This window comes from Scylla paramamosain, chromosome 2 (assembly GCF_035594125.1).
Source record: "Scylla paramamosain isolate STU-SP2022 chromosome 2, ASM3559412v1, whole genome shotgun sequence".
Classification (NCBI taxonomy): Eukaryota; Metazoa; Arthropoda; class Malacostraca; order Decapoda; family Portunidae; genus Scylla; species Scylla paramamosain.
The window spans coordinates 39,021,122-39,046,588 of NC_087152.1; the positions used below are offsets into that span (position 1 = coordinate 39,021,122).

Sequence of the window (25,467 nt, forward strand, 5' to 3'; positions counted from 1 at the left end):
GCTGCGGGACATGCTGGCTGAGTACTGAATGGCGGCCTGCAGTTCGGACCCATCTCCGCCACAGGAAAGTGAAAATAGAAAAAATTACTCACATAAAAATATGAAATAGAAGGAAGTGCAAGTTACAGGAGGACTGGAAGACACAACAACACCCAGGAGGCAGTGACAGGTACTAGTTGTTGTTGTTGCAAAGGCAGTTACAAAACTCCAAGTAGCAAATAGGCGCAAGCGTATCCCGGTGGTCTCCTGTTCTCGTAGAGGATAAGAAAACATTGAAAACATCCCTCAAGTGGAATATTTGCTATTTTTTATTTTTTATTATTATTATTATTTTTTTTTTTAAGAGATTGTCACTTGAACAACAATTGGCAGGTGACGCAATCACTGACCGCCTCCAGGTCCCTGCTTGATGACACGGGGCGACAGCTGCGTGGACTGACGGCTTTCAAGGTAACATTCTGTTCAGATCCACGTCTTCTTTGTTAAACTAGTGAACAGTAGACTGAAGCTTATTGACTTGAAGACACCATAACGTTTTTTTGTCAACTGTTAGTGATTGATAGTAGACCAGGTGAATGTCATGAGTTGTGGCTGCTTGTTAGGCTGTGTTTGTTGTATTAGTAATTCAAAGCTGACATGCAAGGCACCTCATGTGAACTAACTTAGTAAAAAAATTTGCATTATTCGGCCAATGGACAACCACATGCCTGACATTGTTGGGTAATTTTTCAGAAAAACCACTTGCTCTTAATGTCAAGATCGTTTCATTTTCATTATATTTTTATGCATTTTGAAATGTAATTCCTACTTAAATAAAATAATTTTATTTTAAAGAATTAATCATAGGATCTTTTGATCAGAGATGCAATCCCCATGTATGGCCTCACATGGCTAAGATTGATCTAAGTTTTAGGTCAGTTTCTCATTGTTTCTGTAGAAGGTCCAAGGAGTCGGGTATTGCAAATAGGCTTGCCTCATGAGTCAAGTCTGCCACACCTTGCCTTAATTGCATTATATGTGACTTCCCTTAACTGCCAACTAACATTCTCCTAATGATCTGGCAGGTAAGGGTATTTTGAGACAATCCTATTAACCAAACAGATAGGAGCATTTTGAGATTCAGTCAAATCTTAATGAACCTAACCATGGGCTGTGCCTCCTGCACAGCCCATAAGATACTGGATTCATTGTTAGTTATTTCTAAATTTGCCAAACTCATTCAGCCATTAAAATACTAAGAATGATGAGATATACACCATGTACGCAAGGATTTAGTACCAGGAAGATGCTGTATACTGTTACAAATTCATGGTGACAATCTTTACTTTGTCATTATAATAGGAGTCTTGTCATTAAATAAATCTTAATCCTGCTTAATTCTCAAGCCAGCAGACAAAAATATCCTTATAGGGTGATTGAACAGAATTTCCTGTGTTGAAAATGAATCCTTGAAAGAAAGGTGCCATTGTAATGTGAAACAACATACTTAGCTTCATTGATACATCTTTTTTAGTACATCATATTTCTCTAGAAGACTGGTACTTCTTCCCATAAAAAGGCACATCCCTAAAACTAAGCACAGTGAAACATAGGAAGAGGGCACCTTCAAAGTGAGGGGTGGCTGTTTCAGTTGGATGGGTTCCAGCATTTAAAAGCCATTACGTCACACTCTCCTTTGAGAATGGTTTACTTAAATTGGTTCACTTGCTTCTGAAGACTGATGGAAGACAGGATAATACCCACACCTTCACAAGGTAAACATCTTTTAACATGGCAGAATGGGTGAAAGTAAGCCAAGGTAGAATGGGGAGAGATGTTTTATACAGTGTATTAAGAAAAGTATCTGCATCAGTACTTACTTCATTGTATCTTCTCTATCTGTTGGCAATATTGTGAAACTTAAGATATTGTAATCAACTCAATAACTGAAAATAAATACTGTATAGACATTCAATTTCTGCAACTTTACTGTTGTGCAACCCAATTTTTTTTTTTTTTTTTTTTATTTCAATCCCACCTCCATATATTCTAAAATATTCCCCTTTCCACCCAACAAGCTTGCAGACTTATGGGAATGTGGACTTTTGAGAAGGAAAGATTAAACAAAGTAAGGATCTTTTAAAGAACTAATTTTAACAAAACATCATTACAAGTGTATATTTTGGCCCCCCATGAATCATCCTAAACCTGTGGTGACTGTTACGAACGTATTGGTCTTAGCCATACAACAGTGAAAAGTGTTTGGGATGGACAGCCTCAAAAGTTCTGTTTTTGTTAATTATTTCCACCAGAAATTTATTCAGTGTTGTTTTCTTGAATTTATCAGTTAATGGAGAAATAACATTCTCCTAACAAATTTATTTCTTGCTCCATTCCTGCAGCAATCTGTCAGCATGGTCTGCTCATCTATCTTTAGTATCACCCTTGCCTGTCACTATTCTGGCATCTGTTTTCATGCTATCTTTTTTTCCTCACATCCTCTTTTTGCACACTCTTCACTACTTTCTACAGCATTTCCTTATTAATCTGGAAATTTTCTGCAAGTCCCATATTCTGTCTATCATCTGCACCTGCTTTCACATCTTGATTATTTCTTTTTCTAATATACGAGTCCCTAGTATATAATGGATCATTCTTTTCCAGTGAATTAACACTATCATGGAGGAACCAGTAACTGAGGAATACACGTACATAGTGGTTGGTGGAGGCATCGCTGGTGTCACCTGTGCTGAGCACGTGAGTAATAAGTTGTTCTTCAGTGTACATGACTACCAAGGCTGATTTGTGTACACATTTAATATTTCAAGCTTATGAAAATGCTGTAATTATGACAACATTGAGTGAAAAATTAATAATCTGTGGAGGCCTTCAGTATGCTCATTTAGTTCAGGCAGTGTGCATGACCTTCATGCACTGTATCCCAGGAAATACTGTATTTTCTTAATATTTTATTCATACCTTCATTAACAAAATAATGCTTTGATCATTCATGAATTTTTTGTTTGTTTAAAAATACATGCATTCCTGAAAGTGATATGCTTCTCTTGTCTTTCATGTAATTTTAAAATTTATCCATTCTTATGATTGACAGCTGTATATTCTACATCCTGAGGCCCAGACACTGGTTCTCACTGCCACGCCGCTCATCAAGGCTGTCACTAATGTGCTGCCACTCACCAAAACCCTTGACACGTTTGAGGTGGAAGAGCACGATCCCAATACCTTACAGAGCAAGTGCCCAAGCGTGTCTGTGATACAAGATTGTGTGGCTCGCCTGGATGTGGAGAAGCAGGTGAGTATTCATTGTGATCCAGAAACTTTGGAGTGAGTATGCATTGCATATCACATGAGGCCTTTTATGCTCTCAGAACTCATATAATCAGTGAAAAGTATTTTTACTCCCTTGAATGCTGACTTTGACAAAGTATAAAGGAATTTGAACAGTGTTGGTATATTTGGCAGACTCGGCTGTCTCTTCATCACAAAGGGAAGGGTGTGTTGCATATCTTATGATTTGAATCTCTCAGTCTTGGATTATAAATATGAGATACCACACTTGATTTTTATCAAAATTATTTTTCATTTTAGTAAAGATACTTTTGTATAACTGTACAAGCATCCTACCATCCTGAGAAAGTAGGGTTAGGTCAACTAGCACCCTGTATAATTTGATTATAAGGCCTACACTTGCTACAGCAATGTAAAGTAAACTGAAAATATAGTCAGATGCCTTGTCTTGTTCTTCATAAATAAAACCTCATAGTTATCATTAAGTAAAATCAGTACATAAAGACAGTATATTTGAGTGGTAATACATTGACTGCTATCAAGGAAAGTAAAGGAAAGGAGAAGAGAAAACATAAGATAAGAAGAAATGTAAATGCAGGCCAAGAGAGGAAGGGAAAGACCAAAGCTGTATTGCAACCTCGTGTGGGTTGCTTATGAACGCTGCTAGGATAACTGAAAGATCCAAGAAACTGACCCAAGAAACTTAAAGTACATCCTTCTTCTATAAACCAAGTACAGGAGTGCCAGGAAATGCAGTCTCTCTGTCTACAGTGGTTGCATGGCACCAGCAACAAACCTTTCTTCTTTCTCCTCTTACGACAAAACTCCATAATTTTGAATCTGTGTTTTGCTACAATATTGCAGTCACACATTACGAGTATATACACATTCAATTTTGTAAACATATTGGATTTCTTATAATAACTTTGTTCCTATTGCACATTGTGATATGTGACTACTAGATATTCTCCTTTTAACATTTCATCAAACAGTATCAAGAGTGTGATATTACTGACATTGTACTCTTTTCCTTTTCTTTTTTTTTATTTAGTTTTATTTATTTATTTATTTACTTATATTATCATTTTTATCTATATCAAAACCCTAATTTTTATAATTTGAAATCTTGCATACTTCATACCATGCAAGATTAAATTCTAAATATTAATTTTCAGCTTGTGCACACCTCAGCTGGCAGGTGCTTTTCCTATCAAAAATTGTGTGTCTGCACGGGTGCCACTCCCAAAGTTTTAGCTGAGAGAGGGCCCCATGTTGTCTGGCTGAGAGACACTGAATCAGCACAGCAATTTCAGACACGGATTAAAGATGCTAGAAGAATTATGATTGTGGGCAACGGAGGAATTGCAACAGAAATGGTCTATGAGGTTACAGGTATGCATATCATTATGTAGTAATGGTGTATCAATGTGACCATCAGAAAAGATAATTAATAGAAATTGAATTATGTACAACATAGCCAGTAGACATGCATAGTCCATATGTGCTGTACATGCTGTGGGATGGGTGTGTTTGCAGTGTGTTAGGCAGAAGGTAAGGTTGTGCTTGGGTTTCTGTGAATTGTATGATGTGGATTACTGAAAGAAGAAAATTAAGTCAATGAAAATAAAATTAAAGTAATTAAGCACAAAAGGATGGTATGTAGGAGGAGGATGAGTGTAGTTTTTGATGTTAAGTTGATTTGACTTAAACATTACATATTGTAGCTTATCATTTATCCTATCAAACTTGACTATTTATCTTACTCATTAAACAACCCTCTTACTTTGAACACTTTTGTTCATGGTCTTTTCTTACCTTACATGTCTCACATCAGATAACAGATGTTTTTTCCACTGTCAGTATAGCAAAACTATTATGCATAACATTCCCTGCTTTGATCAACTGAACAGCTCTCTCCCAGCAAACAATTGTATTTTTTCATTTATTTATTTACTTATTTATATATTTATTTACAAGTATATGAATTATTTGCTAAGCACTGCCAGAAATTGTCCAATTCTTGCAGGTGTGGAAATAATTTGGGCCATGAAGGACAAGCACATGACTGCACACTTCATTGATCCAGGAGCAGCAGAGTTCATGCAGCCTGAACTGATCAGGGAGAAGGATGAGGGCCCCACCATAAGCAAAAGGAGGAAATACACTGTGGAACATTCTTCTCAGGTACATCGTTTTCTGGTAACTTTTGCTGGCCTGCATGCACCAAGTAGTTTTACTGTAAATCTTAGAAATTACAAAAACCACACCAGAAGAGGTGATAAATTTTTGTCTGTAGATCATGTGCAAAAAGAGCAAAATTAAGGATTACTGTAAGGTAACTAACTCTATTTCTGACTCAGATCAGCTTTGTAAGTATGAGACTTGTCTACATACTTTTTGGCTGAATTATGACACCTGTTGAATACAAAGCCTATCTGTGTTGTTAGTTATGTCAGTATCAACTTATATATTTTTTTCATATTATATATACATCATTGTGAATAAAGACCAATTTGTTCAGTCAACTGACAGCTATCTCAGATCCTTCAAGTAGTACGAGTTGAAGCATTGTGTACAAATTACTTAGGTGTTCTGAATGTTTTATACCTCTGGCAACTTGGCCTGAGGGTACACTAACTTGCAGGAAAGAAAATATAGTAGCTTTTTGACAGCTGTTAAGGGGATGACTTCTACTAAAATCCTTAACCTTGCTAGACCACTTTTGTTGTTCAGCTGTCTTGGAGAAAATACAAGAACAGTAACTTAAGGATTATAAGAGAAGAGAGCATGTACAGAACTAAATGAACATGAGGTAAGATGTTTTGTTAGGGTGGTGTAGGATAGGCTGGTTGCTGACAAGAGAGTGAATAAGATTGGGGTGACCTTATAATGACTGGATAACACACACACACACACACACACACACACACACACAGAGGGGGGGGATAGGGGGATGGAGAAGGTGCAGGGTTAAGCCAGTACATAAGTAAGTACCTACATATGAATTCATAGGTATATATATTTCTTATTTAATGATTTGTATTGTTAATTTTTTTTTTTTTTTTTTTTTTTTTTTTTTTTTTTTTTTTTTTTTTTACTTACAAGTAATCTGTCTATTTGTTAATAATGCATACACTTCATTGATAGATTTCAAGAACATCATTAATTGGAGGATCACTGGGGCCTGACTGGCACTCTGGACTCAAACTGAAAGGAAAAACTGAGCGCAAAATCATCATGGAAAAAGAAGTTGAAGTGAAGAGGATCTTTGAGCCAATGGAAGTCATGCAGTTAGAAGAAGCAATAACTCGTTTGAATTCTGAAGAAGGTAATTCCTCCCTATTTCACTCACTATACCAAGGTGCTGTGCAAAAGTTTCCAAAAGTTTTAAAGGAGATAAATTACTCTCACCCAGTCCTAGTTGCCACCCTCCCTTTGGTATTACAAGCTGATTGCAACATTTTCACTGTAGCCAGAAGCAATACTAGAGGTAATTTTGTAACAAATCTTAACCTCCTCACACTCCATGATGTGATTTGTGTCAAAACCAACTTTGTTACAACAGCATTGGATGCTATTTACAAAAAAGAAAAAAAATGAACTTGCAAAAAATTGTTTATTAGGCTAGACTATAGCCTTCCCCTTCCTCTCAGAGCCTTGAATGTGTGCAGCAGAGATAAACCAGCTCTGCTGTAGACACACATATAGAGAGACTTAAGTATTCTACCCAGCTGACCTTCACAGTGATGGCTTTGAGGATCAGGCCATTCCTGTGTAGGCTTAAAAGCTGAGTTGTGAGGGAATAGTTATATAAGTATGCATGCATGAGATGCTGTCTCAAATGAATTCATTTGAGGGAATGTCAACCTGAAATGTATGTTGATATAATAGATGATGGATTTACAAAGTGAGGAAGCTTCACTTCTGTGACAACAGTATTCATTTATGGACTTTCATGCTCAGTAGTGTACCTTTGTTTCTTGATGCATGAGTCAATATGCCAATTTTCTCATTTCCCTCAGGAGAGTGGCCAGTTTATGTTGAACTGACAAATGGGAAGATTTATGGCTGTGATTTCATTGTATCAGCAATAGGAGTGACACCCAACGTCTCAGCTGTTACCACAGGTATGTTCACAATAACTAAGTAGATGAAAATTATAGTTTTATTTCCCACACTTAAAACAGGGCATCCATAAAACAAACAAATATTAACTAGAAAATTGAAAATAATACAGAAAAGAACTAGCCACCCTGCTCCAATTGCTGAAGTCCAGTTTGGTGTTACCAGCCTTAGCCAATGCCCAGACTTGAGTACAGCACCCCTTTATGTTACATTACATTGTGTTGCATTATCTTTCAGGGAATAATTTTGCCTTGGGTGAAGATGGTGGGTTGCTGATTGATGAGAAAATGAGGACAACAGAAAAGAACATTTTTGCAGCAGGAGATGTGTGCTCTCCAGGCTGGCAAGTTGCTCCACATTGGTTTCAAGTAAGGAGTAAGGACAAGTGTGGTAGACATTTTAGTGTACAAGATGCTTAACATAGAAATGAGACCAGTTAATAGAAACAAAGTAATTTAAATCTATACATAGTTGCAAAGTTTTCTCAATAAGTAAATTAAAAATTCAAAACTGAATGTAACTGTTCTAGCTTATGAGAGATCTTGAAGCTTCAGGATGACAGAAAACAAAGAAGGCCATAATATTCTAGTGCTTACAACAGAAAATGAAAAGTGAACATACCAGTCATTAGTGATGCAGAATGGCACTTAATATAATGTTCTGAACAGCATGGATAGAAGAAAAAAAGCATTTAGTTTGCATCCTCAAAACTGTAACCATGAAAATTGAGAAAGAAGATAGCATATAAAAATGTAGTAGCTTGAGCTTCGTCATTTGAAGAAAGATCTAATATGAAAAAAAATGGTGTTATACTCATGAAGAATTTTGCATAGAAGGAAACTGACATTGGAAAGCTCTAGTCTATTTTAATGAAGTATTGTGTGAATGGAGGCTTTTTGCACTTGTTACACCTTCTACCCATCTATTTCTGTATCACTCTTAATTTAAAAGTGAATAAGTCAGTTTTCCTTTTAAAAGTTTTCATGAGTAGAGGTGTCATCATGATTTGTCTCACTTTAGGGGCAAAAATACAGAGTGCACTTGTTCTACCTTTTTTTAACCATCTTTTATGACACAGTATGTGTAGTAACAATAGTATTCCAGCCTTACCATAGTGTGTGCTGTCAGACTTCATTCACCTCTAACAAAGGGATAGCTCAAAACATCTTTATTTAGATTTTCATTGAATTAACACATGTAAGCATTTGACATTTTAAACTCCAAAAAAAAGTGTGGTCTTGCCTTCAACCTTACATTTTTCAGATGCGCCTTTGGACTCAGGCACGGCAGATGGGGTCCTATGCCTCCAAGTGCATGTGGTCATCCCTAGCTGGGGAAGAGATCTACATGGACTTTTGCTTTGAGTTGTTCTCCCATGCCACCAAGTTTTTTGGACACAAGGTTATCCTCTTGGGGCTTTTCAATGGACAGGGTTTGGACGGAAAGTATGAAATTTTACTCCGATACACACGAGGTTGGTACTGATAGAAACCTGTTATATATGCAAGTTTTACCATAACTGGGTGAAAGTGAGTTTGGAACTTTCATGATTGAGAATTCATTTTATTGGCTTAGATAACAGAAGATGACAGTGCCACTCAGTTGACCAAGAAGGCATCTATGAGTATACATGCATTCATATTTAAAATCTTGTTCGCAAACCTCCAAACATATCTTCACCTCTTCTCAACCTTCAGAATGAGATTTGGTTTATCACTGCTACATATTATAAAACTACCTCCCCCTATATTTGACCAGATCACCTGATCAGACCAGATGAGGGAGAATCTTCCATCAAGCCCCTTCATATCACCTTGCATTCATATTTGTAATTGCTCTTCATTCATCCCATTTCTTTCAAACTTGAATATCTCACATCAGCTAGGATATTTAGTTGCTCCTCTTCCATTCTCTCTCCATGCTCAAACCATCAGATTTCCTGGATTGCTCATCTGTCTTGCTTACTTGGTCTTCCATATGCTTAATAAGATCATATGCTTAATATTTTACTTATTTTCATTGCATTCATTATTTTTCTCTTAATTGTTTGTTTCATAAAATGCAGTTAGTCCTAACACTTGCAGTGAATTTTTCTTATAACTGACCTTCAAAATAAGTTAATGTCATATAAGAAGCAGAATGCTCATAAAAGAAAAAAGACCTTCAAATTTCAGTTTAAACATTTGTTGAGAATTATTACTGCCTAATTAATATACAGGTCAAGTAGAGGATGTGTTGCATGAAACTATTAAATTCACTTCCTTGCAGGTATGGAATACATCAAATGTGTGATGGTGGAGGGCAGAATGCAAGGAGCAGTGCTTATTGGGGAGACAGACATGGAGGAGACTTTTGAAAACTTAATCCTCAACCAGATGGACTTATCAGAGTATGGAGAGGACCTCCTTAATCCAGACATAGACATTGAAGACTACTTTGACTGATGATTGGCAGAGCAAGTTCAGAGTACTTGTATGAAGGTGAGTGGCAATAGCTATGGGACTGTAGAAACCAGCCATGAGATATTAGTAATTCACATTCATCTAATCCATGCATGTTCATGATTTTCTTTTTGGTTAGTTGCTTCAGTTGTCATAAAGGAAATGTGATAAGTTGAATTAAAAAGCTCTGAAACATAATCACTTCAGCATAGCAATCATTTTATCATAATTCAGCATCTGCATACCATAGTAGTCTTGAACATGAAACAAGTTATAATGAATACAGTTTTGTAGATGAATGAGGGAGGTTAATTTTAACATGGATCTGAACTAAACCAAAAGATATGAAAAATGCACAGCACCGTTTTTATTTTTTATTTTGTCTCTTCACTTCCCCTACAACAAATCATCTCACAGCATTAACAAGTATTGGCTGACATACTGAATAACATTGAAAACTAGTGGAATGAAGCTCCTTATCTGACAGCCTCAGAAATAAAGCTTAGTTGTCCATTCACACCACACACTGCAACACAATCAAGAATTCTTCAGAAAAACAAAGCAGTCTCCTATTAAGTAAATGTACAATGGTTACTCTTCACATACACACATTCTTTTCCATCTTCTGAGTACAACCCTTTATGTAAATTCATGTTTCATGTTTCCAATCCTGAAAATATTTTTGAAATAACGTACCAACACCATGAATTATTATAATTTACTTGCAAACTAAGGAAAGCCACAATAAATATATACCAACAAAGACATTTCTTAGGAATTTCCATGTCACTTTGAAATTCATAAAGAATCCAAATGTTGATGCTCTCAATATAGCACTGAAATGACAGCACTTAGGTCTTGTGCAAGAAGTGGAGCTTTATGCTCGCCTGCATCGCTGGTTCATGCATTCCTGCAAAGGAGAGGTTTCCATTTAATACAAACTGTTGCAGGAGAGGTTTCCATTTAATACAAACTGTTTATTATAATTATGCACTTCTGTTTATTATATAATTATGCACTTATATTCACATATATTGTATTAAGTCAGTGGTTTTCTTTTTGATCCTGGTACCACTGAATGACTGGTTTAACATCTGTGTCAGGCAATTGAATCAAGTGATTACTACCCACAGATGTATATCTGTTGTGAATACACAAATAGAATAGTTTCAAGGACCTCTTCAGTGGAAAAGTAACCAACGTGTAGTCTCTGATTAAATCGCATCAGATTCTGCTCTTGAGCCCTTATGTGGCAAGAGCCACATGTGCTAAAAATAGCTGACCACCATGCAATGACATAATTTCTGCCCCCACAAGCTATAATGAATTCTTGCCAATCTAAACTTATTTTTAAAAAATATCACCTGACATCCCATAATTTCTGCCCCCACAAGCTATAATGAATTCTTGCCAATCTAAACTTATTTTTAAAAAATATCACCTGACATCCCATACCATTTCTGTACATTTTCTTATAAAGCTACCAGAATAAAATGAGATAAGCAAATAAGAGAACAGACTGTTTCACTGTAAAAATACAAAGGTGGTTATCCCCACTCCCCTCGCTGTCTCTAACAATGTACACACAACTAACTGCAATGGCAGCATTCTTCTACCATGTGGAATAATATTTGAAAAGCAGAAAGATCATTATGGATACAAGATGAATCTATAGTAGTCGATTCACAGTGCGAGCTTAGGCAAGTTTGTTAGCTGAGCACTGATTTACTGCCATATATTCACAAATGTGATTTTTATTGTTTTACGACATTTTTACATTTGTCACAATATTTCAAAATATCACTTCATAAATACTAAAAGATAATGATGAAAGTTATTAGAAAAAAGTTTGTTGTGATAGTTATTAGAAATAAATGTGATAAGACACACCCAACATTCCCATCAAATCAAGTATGAGTTGGGCATCACTACAGTCACACAATACAATGTATATTTCTTCCTCAGAGTTAGTACCATTATTACTTTTATTTTTATTTAATTTTTATTTATTTATTTATTTTTTTTTTTTTTTTTATCATTATACAGTTTAATTCTGAAGAGGTAATGGTGTAATTCTGAGGTATTGTGCACCAATGTGTTTGCTGTTTGACAATGCTGCTTAACCCTTACATGGTTAATGACAAAGTCAGCAATGTATTCATTGATATTTTGTTGGAAATGTTTCTTATGATAATAGCCTTGAATATCATAATTATTATTACATTTTAGTATTTACAAAACATGGTGAAATGCTCCAATTGTGAGAAATGTAAAATTTTGTAAAAAAAAAAAAAAATGAAAATCAGTTTAAAAAAATTTTTTTAAAAATCAGTCATTAACATAACAACGGTTGGTTAAGCAACCAATCAGTGTTTGGCTGACATGCCAGCTTTGTCACCGTGAAAGGAAGAGAAAATCTGTCACTGCTGCCATATTACAAATCACCACTCTGAAGCCTATCCCACAGTCAACATATCTCAACGTGGTCCTACATTGCCAGCCTATACGACTTATTTGGCCACTGCATCCACCACAAAATTCATGGGGGAAAAACCATTACTATACAGCAACACTCGAGTATTGCAGTGATTGAGTTTTAATTACACATGAAAAGTGTATGTTTTCTTATCAAGTGCCTCCACACTCCAGCCTTACCCCACCACAACTCAAGTTATGGATATACTTTTGCATGTGCAAAAATTCTTGTGATGTCTGAGGCATGCATAAGTGAGGCTAATATAGTGAGACTGAGTGCTACAAATTAAGGCCCATTATTAAAGAAGTATGTCAGCACATTGCTGTAAATCAAGTTACAATGTGCCATCAGGGTCTCCTGATGGCATATCTCAGGCTTCTGCAGAGTGAGATACCATGCCACAAACACCTAAATCCTGGATAAGCATGGAATTCTGTTCCTTCATCTGTCTTTCTGTAATAGTGGGATTTTTCTCCCAATTGGCACCTTATGAGAGCCAAGTCTTGCCACTTATCCCCACCATGTGTGAGGTGTGGTATCTCATGCTGTAAGGCTACAGGAGTCTTTTTACCCAGGCATCATAGTGTAACAATTTATGGCAGTTTGCTGACATATTTCCTTGGTACTGGGCCTTAACTTGCAGCACTCACTTGTGCATGTCTCAGACATCACATGAATTCTGCACATGTAAAAATGTATGCAGACCTTGCAGCTAGGGAGGGTTAAGGGTAGAGGTACTTGATGAAGTACACATTTCTCCTGGCAAGCATGATCAAAACGGACCATTTTTGTCAATCAAAGCAACAGCCAAGAATTCCAGTGTTGCCAGTGACTTTTCCTGGGCAGCTTTTCCATGGTGGAGATAGTGACAAAATAATACAGGCAGGCTGGTGACATGCAACTCACCACAACCACTTTGGGATGCAATGGCTTTAGTTAGGCTGATGCCCCACTGAGAAGACGACAAAAGTGAGAGCAACTAGAGAATTTGGATGACCACACTGGAAGTGGTTTGAGGCACAAGCTGCCACTACAACAAGACTCTCAGATATATGGGTTTGTATACTTTCTGCCATAGCTCACCCTCATACAACCAACAGGCCATTTTTGGTTGATACTGTTAAGTGCAGTATCAGTATATAATATATATAATAAAACCATAATGAAATTAGTTGAATTAAAAAAAATGCTCCATAATGCTTGAGACATTCAACTCATGAGTCTCCTTAATACAACTGTGCATCTGGATTCAAACTGTTTATAAAAGCTTTTCACCTCAGTAGCCTCTATACCTAATAATAGGTTGTCACTGACATGCTCATTGTCCCCTGTACAGTCCATCAAAGCACACAGCATTCTCAAGTAGTGAATACAAATGCCAACAAATCAAGGAAATTTACTGCATCTCACATGATGTTAACCCTTAGCCTCCAGGTTTAGTAGGCACCCTAGCTCTCACACACTGCCTGGTCATTTTTCTGAATACCAAAAAGGAAATGAATTACACAAACTGACTTCACACACGACAAGGCATCAAACCCAAGTCTACCAGCAAGAATGGCACGAGCCATTGGGATAGCAGGTATGAGTGTCCCTATAATGTAGTTTCTACTAAATACAAGACACTTGCATACATATTATCTGGAGGATAAGAGTTAAGAGGAGAAAATGCACATAACATTAAACTGGGACCTTAAACAATTTTATGAAGACCTTTGACCAAAGCATGGTTGCAGTCCTTAAATGTATGATATGACCAATCAAAAAAAATTCCGTAACTGGTGAGAAGGTTAGAAATTTCTGAACACATGGTCAATTAATGTACGAATTAATTTCTGTGAAAAAATGTTGATCTTTAAACCCTGCCTAACATATTTCTTTTTTTCATTTCACATTAATGTTTCTATTTTATCTTTTTGAAAAGAATTAGTTAACTACCACCACTTTAAATACTTAAAAATTAGACAATAAATGACATTAATAAACAGGTAAGTACTGCGAAAAAAAAAAGTAATTACACAAGAAATATAGATTTTGTAAGACTTAAAGAATGAACTTCACTCAACTTCATTATGTGCTTCTACAGTATTATAGTGAGTTATTGCAAAATACACTACTTAACTTTCACCTCGGTACTTCACTGGCTACGTACGTACTAGATAGCAACAGAGGAAACATGCAAAATCATCCTTCCAAGAAGTCTTTGTACCTCTTTTAAATTGGTTAATAATATACATACATGCAATGAAGATGAACAGCCAAAATTACAATTAATGAGCATACTCTTATCAATCAACTTTAAGCACCTTACAGCTTCAGAAGAAATTGACAGAAGTGATAAATATTTTTCATGCAAACCTGAAATTACTTGAGCTTTTTTTAAAAATAAAGAATAGATAGTATATATATTTAACCAAACGTACATCAGAAGCTTTATCAAACAAAATAAATCATGCAAAATGCAAGTAAGGGCAATTAAAAGCTTAGAGCAAGTGACAGAATACCTTCAGCCACACCCAATCCAAGTTATTTCTGCTGCAGCTGGGAAAATCTGTAAGACCTATTGTAGTATGGCCCATACACCATCTTCACCTCCTGTCTGCCGGCACCCAGAGAGGCTAACTGTTACTCTTAGTCACACATGTAATGAAAAATATTTACTCATTCACCATAAATAAAAAGCAATAAAATTAGTGAAAAATAGTAAAAGCTACTACTAAAGACTCCTTACACACTGAATCAGCAATGATCTAAAAAGTCAACTGCATTCATGTTTTACCACAATGACTGGTATCTTGTGAAAACTGACAAAATATTCTTGTACATTAATATTACTTGGTGTAAGTATATATTTTTTTTGCAGTAGGCTATTAATGTTACAATAAGGAAACCACTTTTCATACAACTTTCAAGAAACTACCAGGCATGAATGAAGGCAGTTACCCCTGCTTTGTGCAAACTGAGAAAGAATATCATCAAAACTGATAAATTAAACCATCAATAAAATTCTACTGACAACACATACATACATACAATACAGTACTATATATATACATGTGTAACAATCAGTTATTAGAATTATATTGAGGCAAATTACTCCTCTTGAAAAGCAGTTTTAAATATTATTCACTTGATCCTTCTCTCCTAGCCAGGATAGGTTAACCATGTCAACAGCCTTGAGCCAATGACTGAAGGCTGAGAAACAATCTTCAAGAAATTTACTTACTATCTGCAAAGAGTGAACAAGAGAAAGATGAATCCCACAGTCACTTCCAAGATGGTCAAGTGAGTTAGGTTGCATCATAACAAGGTTAGGCAATGCTACATTAGAGTATGTTTAAACAGTGTTACTTCCCACAGTTGCTATTTAGTCAAGTCTCTTTGCATGTCAAATATATTCAATTTAGATCTGCATTGTGAAATGCAACAGTATGCATTATATACTTTTCTCCTTTCTTGAACAGATGAGCTCCCACTTTGTACTGGTTGGTGTGTTTATAGCTCTCCAGTGTAATACTTAATTACTGCTAACATTATTGTTCATAACAATACCAAAACAGTCTTCTTTGAATGATAGATTTAATGTCTAAAAATTGATAACCAATGCTGTAATTAAGATTATACACATGTACATATATATATATATATGGGAACAAACTCTAAAAAGGGTGAGAAGACTAATCTGTGATGTGACAATACATTCATGCCCTGCCCAACACACTTTTCATATATTCTACTAAAGCAGTGATGCATTTCACCTGAAACACTCAATTATGTGCAATAACAATAATTAGCACTTTGATTTGCATGCCCATTTTGATGAATAAGCCAACAGCATAAGAACTACATAATTAAATACCTTTCATGGAATATGTTGCCTTACTACTACTTGAGCAGTGATTCAATGAGTACTGTGATTATTTCGTATAAGTACCAGACCATTCATCCAACATGTATCAAACCAGAGGCAACTAGATTTCTAGATTTTTATTATTTTTCTGAATCACTAAGAATCATATCAAAGTCAACTACATTAGAGACCTAACCTGTTTTCTGGTTATTCCTGTTTTCTAGAAGCTGGATAAATGTCCTGATGTGTGTGTGTGTGTGTATATATATATATATATATATATATATATATATATATATATATATATATATATATATATATATATATATATACTATTTTTTAAACCAGTTATGAAATAGCTGCAAGTTTTTCCAGCATTTAACAATAGGAAATTACTCTTTTATCTTAATATAAAATAAAAATCCAATGATATCTTCATATCCACCAATAACCATTCATAATTTTCCGTCTGATTTGCAGATACTCTGGAATAAAACTAAATCCATCATCACTACACATCAGTGAACGACAGTCTCCATGCAATGTTACAACTATATAATAAATGTATTATGTGCCAATTTAATAAATTTTCCTATTCAAGCTCTCGTCTTCGTGAACTTTATTTCCCTCAAAACATCACGGGATGGCAAGAAGCCAAATCTACTTGTGAACAATGAGTGCACATAAAATACAAACAATTACTTACTCCTTCCTTTTGGCAGCGATACTGGAGAGCATTGTGTTGCCGCTGAAGAAGGTCACAATGCCAATCATGAAGAGGTACCTCAAAGTGGTGAACATGTCTAGGTGAAGCCAGAACAAGCAGAACAAGCCCAGGATAACTGAAAAATAGAATAGTAATTACAATCTAAAAATATATTGTTTCTTAAAGTATATATGTATGAGGATTCTGAACACAAGACACTATTGACTGTAAAAATAGCCCTTTCATCTGTTAATTGGGAAACTGTCAAGCACTGAGGGATGATGATTATCATAATTCTGTGATGTATCGGTCAATTTCCTTCACTTTACTGCATTGTTTCAATAATATAAGAACTCTAGATATAAATTATATAAATTATTAGGTATAAGGTATTTCTTATGTAAGGGAGTCACTGGCCAAGGGAGCGAAAAAAAAAAACCCACTGAGGTGCCAGTTCCAAGAGAGATGTCAAGAAAATTATCAAAAATTGAAGGATAAGCATCCCATAACCTATCCTGTTCTCCTAATGCAAAGCTCAACCACCTATCCAAGTGATATTTATGAGACATAACACTTTGATACTTAGCATCTGGGTTCAGATTCAGTTTGTTTACCACATGAACATTTGTCTATTCACAAAACCGACTTCTCAGCCTTCATAATAAGTATTACAAAGCTTTTACCAATCTATATCCAAGAGATAAATTTTTTGTCAAATGCTGCTCCTTCAAACACACACACACAATTATCATAAAAACAAAAAAATAAACACACAAATAAGACATAAGCTACATAATAATTATCCTCTGTCAGATCTAAAGTGTCACAGCAGCAGTGTCATAATGAACCTCACAATGTAAAAAAACAAAATCTTGCATAAAAATGGTACTACTACTTGTTCTTCACAGCTACAATCACAGACAATACTTAAAGTCTCTTAATGCTATTACCTACCTGCTAGGCCAACATGGAAAGCAAATGCCGACAAGGTGATGGGGAAGTTGGCAACGTTGACACCCAACTTGGCCCACTGCAACATGGAGACAACACTTGTAAAAGATCCATATATTCTTGGTTTACACTGAATTAAAGATAAAGAAGCTGTGTGTGTGTGTGTGTGTGTGTGTGTCTAAGCCAGACAAAAAACAGAATTTTCATCACAGAATCTAGAGGTGTATAACAGTGGAAGAGAAACTGCCACAAAAAAATTAAGACAAACTGAAGAGTAGTTTCATAAATGTTCATATTGTAATGAAACCTACAACAATAGAATAGCTATGAGTTTCATTTGATGGAGTTCAATAAATTAAAATGAGATTTACAAGATAACAGCTTTAAGATGGCTCTGAGGTAGGTACTTCAAGAGAAATTAATCTTATAGCAAAGACAAGAATATTTTACAGAATTGTTGTGCCAACTGACACAAACTCTGAATAAGACTAAACAAGATGATTTTCAGAAAAAACTTTTAAAAAAATAAATAAAATAAAATAAAATGAAATGCAAGACTTCCAATATGAACTGAAGGCAAAGGTTTAAGATACAGCCATCGATAGTAAATTATCTGTGCACTTGTGTCCTGAGTGGATGATGAAAGTAATGGAATTATATATGTACTGGAGAGAAAAACAATTTGGAGATCTGGTTAAAGAAAGTGATAATGGGTCGTGAACCAGATGCCAAAAAATTATACATATCACTTTTTTTTTTATTTCATGTCCACATAAATATCTGTTAAGATGAAAAATGTGAACTCACCATTATCAGTAGCATCAGCAAGGGCAACACACACAACACAGTGAAAGTTCTTGATACCACACTGGACGGTCGCTGGTCTGGACTGCGGAAGACGTGCTTGATTTCCGGCCGAACCTAAGCATAAAAAATATGCATTAAAATTTTTATCTGATAACTTTGTGATGCAAAGCCACAAGCAGGTAACATCCTCAAAAGTAACTCTAATTGAGGGAACACTGTCACTAAAATGTACAAATTTTTTGAGAAATTGACAGAAAATGACTCACATGATACCAACACACAAATTTTCAACCTAAAATTTGCTTTCTTTGTCCTTTATTAATAAAATAAATAAAAATACTGTGACCATGGGCAACCCCAATGTACAGACAATATTGCTATTAGGTCATTATACAAGAAAATGTGCTCTTCTTTGTGCCAGGATGAAATAATTATTGTGTGGATACTTCTGGCATCTTTTCATTGTGACTGAGCAGCTGACAGCTTAGTAGCATCAGTGGTGTCTGCACCTTCGTTAGAGATGGGTTATGAGGTTGACTTCACCTTTTCCTGTTTTACTGCCCCTGTATACTCCACAAACCTTTCTTGCAATGGGATTATGAAATCAACTTAAATTTGCATACCTTCCCTTGACCCCATGACACACAAATATAGTCAATAAACAAAATATTCTGTAATCCTATGGCCCATTGCCACATGACTTTATACTAAAGGGGCAGTTGAACAATATCTCTACTTTATATCCTTCAATGACATCCTCAAAAGGCATGAAAACTTTTTACTTATTCATAAATACCTTACTTTCTAAGTACACATGTTTAGCAACCATAATTTTTATATATCCTTGACTGGCTTCCCTTTTCTTTTCTTTTAAGAGAAAAATCCTTCCATTACTCACCTTGTAGGTGTAGTCCTGGGGCTGGGTGGGGCTGGCAGCCTCAGGGAAAGTGAGTGAGAGATCAGCCAGATGCCATAAGGTAGGGTTGCTAATCGAAGCATCCCCAATGATGAGCTCCACAGAATAAACTCCGCTTACTCCTCCAAATTCCTTCATGCTGTTGCTTACATCCTACAGGTATAAAATGATCATCACATAACATAAAACAATCTAGCATCACAGGGTCAAGCTTCAACATATCATGCATTCCTACAATGGCAAAGCTAGTTCTTCATTCATATAGTCAATCCTACTGTCACCATCTCAAATTATGTACATTTCTCTATGCAACAAACTCATATGCTCTTGTCAGACTATCCCATAATTCAGAACTTTCCTTTCTGATATATATCTCACAAATCTACTTATTTCATTGGACATGATCTACACACCCCACCTTGTTAATGGTAGGATTCTCCCACTTTCAGTCGAAAGATTTCTTTAAACAATCTTACTATCACCTATCATCTCTTCCCTCTATGTAACTGTTGCATACCCCTTTTCCTTTTCATTCTTTCCCTAACCAGCTGCTTAACTTTATTTCATCAGTGTCAAAACAAACCACAGATATATTACTTACAATGTCAAGACATATTACAATGTCAAGATATATTACTTACAATGTCAAACTTATAAATATCATTGGCATCAGTTTCAGCAACAAAGATGATTTCTCGTTTTGAATCAATGTGAGTGATCTTGACAAAGGCCTGGTGAACCTCAGTGGGGCGGCCTGAAGCAGTGTCTCGCACAACAAAGCGCAGCATTACACGCTGATGCTGATCAGCCACCAGCACTTCAGCGAGAGTATTTGGGTAGGTCACTCTGAGAAAGATAAGCAATTCCTAAATATAAAGCTTGTATGAGAAAGTAAACATATATGTGTGCATTTACTACAAGCTTCCTTGAAAAAATGAAAATTAAAGCTTATCAAAAGTAAAAATCAGGGAACTAACTTTTTTAGGTTGGGAGCAGTGGACTGATCAGAGTCTGCAGTACCAATCTCCACACCCTGGATGTCTATGGCTGTAAGGACCTTGAAGGTGAGCTGAGCAGCAGTGTGGCCCACAAGTCTGGCATCTGGGGCATCCACACTCACTACAAGACGATAAAAGCCACGGTCTGGCCCACGTGACATCACATCCAGTTCATATACTCCCCTGAAAATAATGATATACGAGTAAAATCTTGTACCTGTGACCTCATTACAATGCAAATGATTGTCCTCTGACAGCTATTCCACTCAGAGGAATTTATTCACCTGTTCCTTATTTCAGTACACTCAAGACCTCTCATTCTTCCAAAGTAAGATAAAAATAGGAAGAGGCCATACTGTAATAATCAAGCATTTTCACATAAAATGCAGAACAGCCACTATGACCATCTACTATTTAAAATAAAAAATAATTTCCTCATAACATGTGCCTTTAGAGAAAAAAAACAAAGATATGGCAACAAGATTGCATCTCTCAGCAAGGAAGCACTTTACTATGCCTTACATCAATAAAAATAAACAATCCACTCAAACATTTCAATTTCCAAACAAGTCAACTTTCTCCACCTCATCCCAAACTTTTGTTCCCTTATCAACTTAAAAGGCTTCCCTGGTTTACCTACATATGCTCACATGTACCCCACTGCAAAAACTGCATCAGAATCAACATATAAAAATTTGACCATTTGTTCCAGCCTGCACCAATCAGCCCCTCCTACATCATCCCATCAACTGCATCACAATATTTTGCTCTTCCTCCTTCCTAAGATACACCTTTGGCTTTCTTCTACAGTGCACATTTCCAAATTACATAACTGAATTCTGCAGTCTGATCTTATAATCTATAGCAAGTCCTGTACCATCTGTAAACAATAATAAAAATCATCTTTAGTTCACTATCATTCATTCATGTTGCATGCACTTTTATGTACATATATGCACTAGGCAGACATTCCCCTTATAAAGGAATAGCAAAGATAAGGTGTCTGCATACATTCATTCACAAGCATTCCTTCAAAGCCTGTAAAAAGAGAGGTGACTGATCCTAACCACAGCATACCTCACTGGAGTTAATTATACAGCATATGTAATGACAAATAATATACCAAGCCAAAAGATGCATGTAAGATCATAAATACAGCCTTACTCACTCTATGACATCAATCACATTCACACCTCATGACATGGCACAGATGCAGATTAAGTTTAGCTTAGGGTTTGTCACCAACTTACGGAGACAATTGTGGCTTAAGGATTTGCACTTGCCACACACTCTTATGAAAGGAACCAAGTCAGCTTACATTTACACCAGACAGCTGAAGCCAATCCAAACCATCACAGGAAATGTTGTTTAAGATAAGTCAGCACACCTGTTATTCCATGTGTGTGTGTGTGTGTGTGTGTGTGTGTGTGTGTGTTTACCTTGTTGTTTACCTCGTTGTGAAATACAGGACAAGAGCCACACTAGGCTTGTGCCGTCCCATCTCCATATCGACTTTTATCTAGATTTTCTTTAAATTTATGAATTGTTTTTGCACACACAGTCTCATCCTTAAGTTCATTCCACACTGTTATACTTCTGTGGGGGAAGCTATGTTTCTTGATGTCTCTTCTGCAAATGCTCCTGTTCAACTTCCTTCCATGTCCTCTTGTGTCTCTCATCTGGTATCATGAGGTCTTCTCTGTCCAACTTTTCCATTCCTTCCAATATTCTATATATTGCTATCAAATCACCTCTTTCCTTCCTTTTTTCTAGTGGAGTCAGGGCAAGTCTCTTCAACGTTTCCTCATAAATATACTCTCTTAAGTGTGTGTGTGTGTGTGTATGTGTGTGTGTGTATATATAAAAAAAATGTAATATAATGTAATATTTTTTACATATGTCACTATAGTACTTTTTGTATGTTACTTGATATTCATATAAAAATAATCATTATAGTGTGGATATCATATGTGGAAAATATCTCTTACTTTTATAGGGCATGGAAATAAGTAAATTGTACATCAAATAAATTTAGGAAGCACTTCAGAATGCATGTCAATTTTCATTTTAACAATTATTCATATTATGCATTTTTACACTCCACTCCAAACATGCAGAATCTATCACTCACATATTATGAAGATCAAATGAATACACTATTAACACTAACCAAATGATTCTGTTCATTAAGTCGACTCACTCTTAAAATATGTTGAATCCTCTTTCCTTCCTTTCCTTTCACTCACAAATAACAATGAATCAAAGACTCACTCTGCTGAGGAGACTGGAGTCAGTGCTTCCTTGGATATTATGACCACTTCATCCGACTCCCGAGTGGCTGAGTTGGCAGTCACCTTGAGGGATCCCAGACTGTTGCCCTTGAGATCAGTCACCCGTACCTGTCATTGGTAGACAAAAAATTTGTGCAATTTTTATTGCTGAAAGTAAATATTCCTTTTATTTTAGAATATTTACTATAATGCATAGTATCTTGGCACCTATATGTCATCTATTCACCTGCCTGACTAAAATTACACATAGCAATATTTCTGCATTTGATCTAGTAATTGTAATCCTCTTCCTTGCAGTATTTCTGTACTGTATTTACATGTTTGTTTGTTTCAAATACCAAAAACCAACTGCAGCAAATACACATACTTTCCTACATAATAAATGACAATCCCAATAAAGAGGCATAGCTAAGATACAGGATCTACATACAAAGTTCTGGCTACTTCACATCATTCACTAAGTCATTTCTCATAGGACAACTATATTCTCCCATCTAACAATTCCCCACAAGAACACATTTAACTATATTTAGTGACCATATTCTAGCATTAGATGAATACAATCACCTAAGGAAAGTCTCTTAACTGTTCCTGGTGTATCTGCCCAACAAAAATGTTCAATCTGTCATACAACAGAAATCCTTACTGACCTGCACTTGAGGTGCCTCAGCACTGACAGCAACATTGCTGGCAAGGGTGATGGCCACTGGTACATGGAATCTGAGTACAGGTAAAAACATTGTTAAGTTTTGTTCATCTAACTATAATTACTGTCAATCTGCTACCTGACATTTTGTTTATTCACCCTTCAATAAAACAATGCAATACTTACTTGTTATTTGTAAACATGGATACAGCCTCCAGAAGATAGTAGACACCTTTGGACATTTGAACTGACTTCCTAGACATAAGGTAATTAGCAAATTTGACAGCTTGATCAGGCTTTATTGGAGGAGCCTTGTTGGATGCTTCAGCCAGCTTATAGGCACCACTTAGGACAAGAGCTGCAAAAACAAGGGTTTTATGTAATAGAAAATGGAAACAACTTATAATTAGTTTTATCATCATCACTCTAAAAAGCTATATATGTTTGTACATGTCAGCCTCATTCACTTCAAAATAGCTCATTTGGTTGCAAGGTCTTCAGCAGCCTCCTAGTACAGGCCTAAATCAGCAAGATCCTTCTAGACTATAAGTTTTCTTTATCAACTATTCTATCAACTGCATTCAAACTTCAAGAAGCTCTCTATCCAATCACTCAGGACCATCCTCAAGAAACCCAAATGACAGTCTTACTTTTCATCCACAGGTCAACTCTGAGACTGTCTGTCTATGTTTCACTTTTTTAGAGGTATTTCAAGAAAAGAGTATCAAGATACTTCAGGAAACAAACTGACCAACCTGTCTGGAGCTGTTCCTTACTCACCTACTTTCAAAAAAGAATTTTTCCCCTTCTTTTTGTGCCCTTAGCCAGCCTCCTTACACAAAAAATAACATTGGGTGAGTGGCACTGACCTATCCATGACTTACCCGTTATGGACAGTCCTCCTTCAAACTGAAGCATACGGCCATCCACCTCATCAGCCTGCACCACTGCATCCTCAATGCGCTCAAAGATGCTGCCCACTTCCCCCCTGAGCTGGGCTCCTACATGGAAGGCATACCCAAGGCTGAAAAGAAATTATTCTGTTTATCTTTCATCTAGTGCATTAACGTTAAAATTCTTGAAAACTTTGCTACTTTTCAGCCTACAATTCATTTCATCCTCCCAAAATCTTGTCACATACCCACAACCAAATAATGTTTACAACTCATTTCAATGATGCATCAGTTACAACTATCTTTTATTTCTTCAACCATCACTTCCACTACATCTTATTCCCTAACTCTTGTGGTATATAGAATGGATTGTATATGTATATTTACATATTTATAATGAAACCCTGGAAGTAAAACCCACGCCATTCAATTACAACCTTTCTTTAAACTGTCATATCATTTATTACATACCTGAGAACACTGTCATCCTTCTTCAGAGCCATTTGTGTGGCACGCAGGACCTTGGCAGCATCCAAGTCTACCCCCAAGTTAGAGGCAGCAGTGACAGCATGGAACAGCTCCTGTGATGAAGCTCCTTCCCGGATAGCTTCACTCACAGCCTGAAGAACAATTATTTCATGTGACTGTATACAAAAATATACCCAGGTATCAGAAAATTCTATACTAACAATTTTGGTGTAGCAGATACTGTACACAGCCTTCACCATGACAAGCAATTCATACAGTGAACTCCAATAAGCACTGACCTGCACTGATGATGCTGATGCCTCAATTGGGCAGCCAAGGGCCTTGCCCGCTGAGGAGGCAAGAAAGAGGGTCTCCACTGTGACCCCATCACTTACAGAACTCTTCACAAAGTTACAAACTCCCTGAAATTGAAAACCATGAAACAACCAAATGGGGTCATCCAATCCTTTCTGTATCATAGCAATGATAATCTGGTGCAACATGAATGGAGACAAGACCAAACATCCTCCACTGAGTCAACTCAAAAGTAAATCTTAGTTATTGTAACACCATGTAATGCAGCATTTAACATAAACAACAGGGAGAGAGAG

The 25,467-nt window shown here is 36.2% G+C and overlaps 2 protein-coding genes across 8 annotated transcripts in view; one reads left to right on the forward strand and one right to left on the reverse strand.

The window, feature by feature from the left end:
* On the forward strand, window positions 1-16,789 carry LOC135114755 (pyridine nucleotide-disulfide oxidoreductase domain-containing protein 1-like). Of its 6 annotated transcripts, none has more exons than XR_010275662.1 (13): window positions 1-169; window positions 373-450; window positions 2,644-2,736; window positions 3,092-3,292; window positions 4,464-4,680; window positions 5,315-5,472; window positions 6,436-6,616; window positions 7,311-7,415; window positions 7,651-7,781; window positions 8,677-8,887; window positions 9,682-9,893; window positions 15,479-15,640; window positions 16,661-16,789. XR_010275662.1 is itself a non-coding variant. In XM_064030800.1 (12 exons), the coding sequence occupies exons 3-11, from the start codon at window positions 2,659-2,661 to the stop codon at window positions 9,855-9,857; spliced, it is 1,458 nt and encodes a 485-aa protein (XP_063886870.1). In that variant the 5' UTR covers window positions 1-169; window positions 373-450; window positions 2,644-2,658; the 3' UTR covers window positions 9,858-9,893; window positions 16,661-16,789. The 6 variants fall into 6 exon arrangements, 2 of the variants coding, with proteins under 2 accessions (XP_063886870.1, XP_063886884.1); XR_010275664.1 differs by having other exon boundaries at window positions 39-169; window positions 345-450; XR_010275669.1 differs by having other exon boundaries at window positions 44-169; window positions 399-450.
* Window positions 10,215-25,467, reverse strand: part of LOC135114748 (dolichyl-diphosphooligosaccharide--protein glycosyltransferase subunit 2-like) — an 18,103-nt gene continuing 2,850 nt past the window's right edge. The window contains exons 3-16 of one of the 2 annotated variants that reach the window (XM_064030779.1): window positions 25,156-25,278; window positions 24,860-25,008; window positions 24,380-24,519; window positions 23,682-23,853; window positions 23,500-23,569; window positions 22,830-22,957; window positions 20,538-20,741; window positions 20,202-20,406; window positions 19,543-19,713; window positions 18,645-18,758; window positions 17,841-17,916; window positions 16,887-17,022; window positions 14,835-14,929; window positions 10,215-10,764 (exon numbers count right to left, since the gene is read on the reverse strand). In XM_064030779.1, the coding sequence (XP_063886849.1) occupies window positions 14,857-14,929; window positions 16,887-17,022; window positions 17,841-17,916; window positions 18,645-18,758; window positions 19,543-19,713; window positions 20,202-20,406; window positions 20,538-20,741; window positions 22,830-22,957; window positions 23,500-23,569; window positions 23,682-23,853; window positions 24,380-24,519; window positions 24,860-25,008; window positions 25,156-25,278 (1,761 nt within the window). In that variant the 3' untranslated portion in view covers window positions 10,215-10,764; window positions 14,835-14,856. The remainder of the gene's footprint in view (window positions 10,765-14,834; window positions 14,930-16,886; window positions 17,023-17,840; window positions 17,917-18,644; window positions 18,759-19,542; window positions 19,714-20,201; window positions 20,407-20,537; window positions 20,742-22,829; window positions 22,958-23,499; window positions 23,570-23,681; window positions 23,854-24,379; window positions 24,520-24,859; window positions 25,009-25,155; window positions 25,279-25,467) is intronic. The other variant, XM_064030771.1, reaches the window with a different exon arrangement.

Bases quoted from the DNA above. Each gene is read 5' to 3' on its own strand.
- LOC135114755 (XM_064030800.1), top strand. From the start codon at position 2,659: ATGGAGGAACCAGTAACTGAGGAATACACGTACATAGTGGTTGGTGGA. The intron at 3,293-4,463 runs GTGAGTATTCAT...ATTAATTTTCAG, and splicing joins GCCTGGATGTGGAGAAGCAG to CTTGTGCACACCTCAGCTGG. The intron at 4,681-5,314 runs GTATGCATATCA...CAATTCTTGCAG, and splicing joins AATGGTCTATGAGGTTACAG to GTGTGGAAATAATTTGGGCC.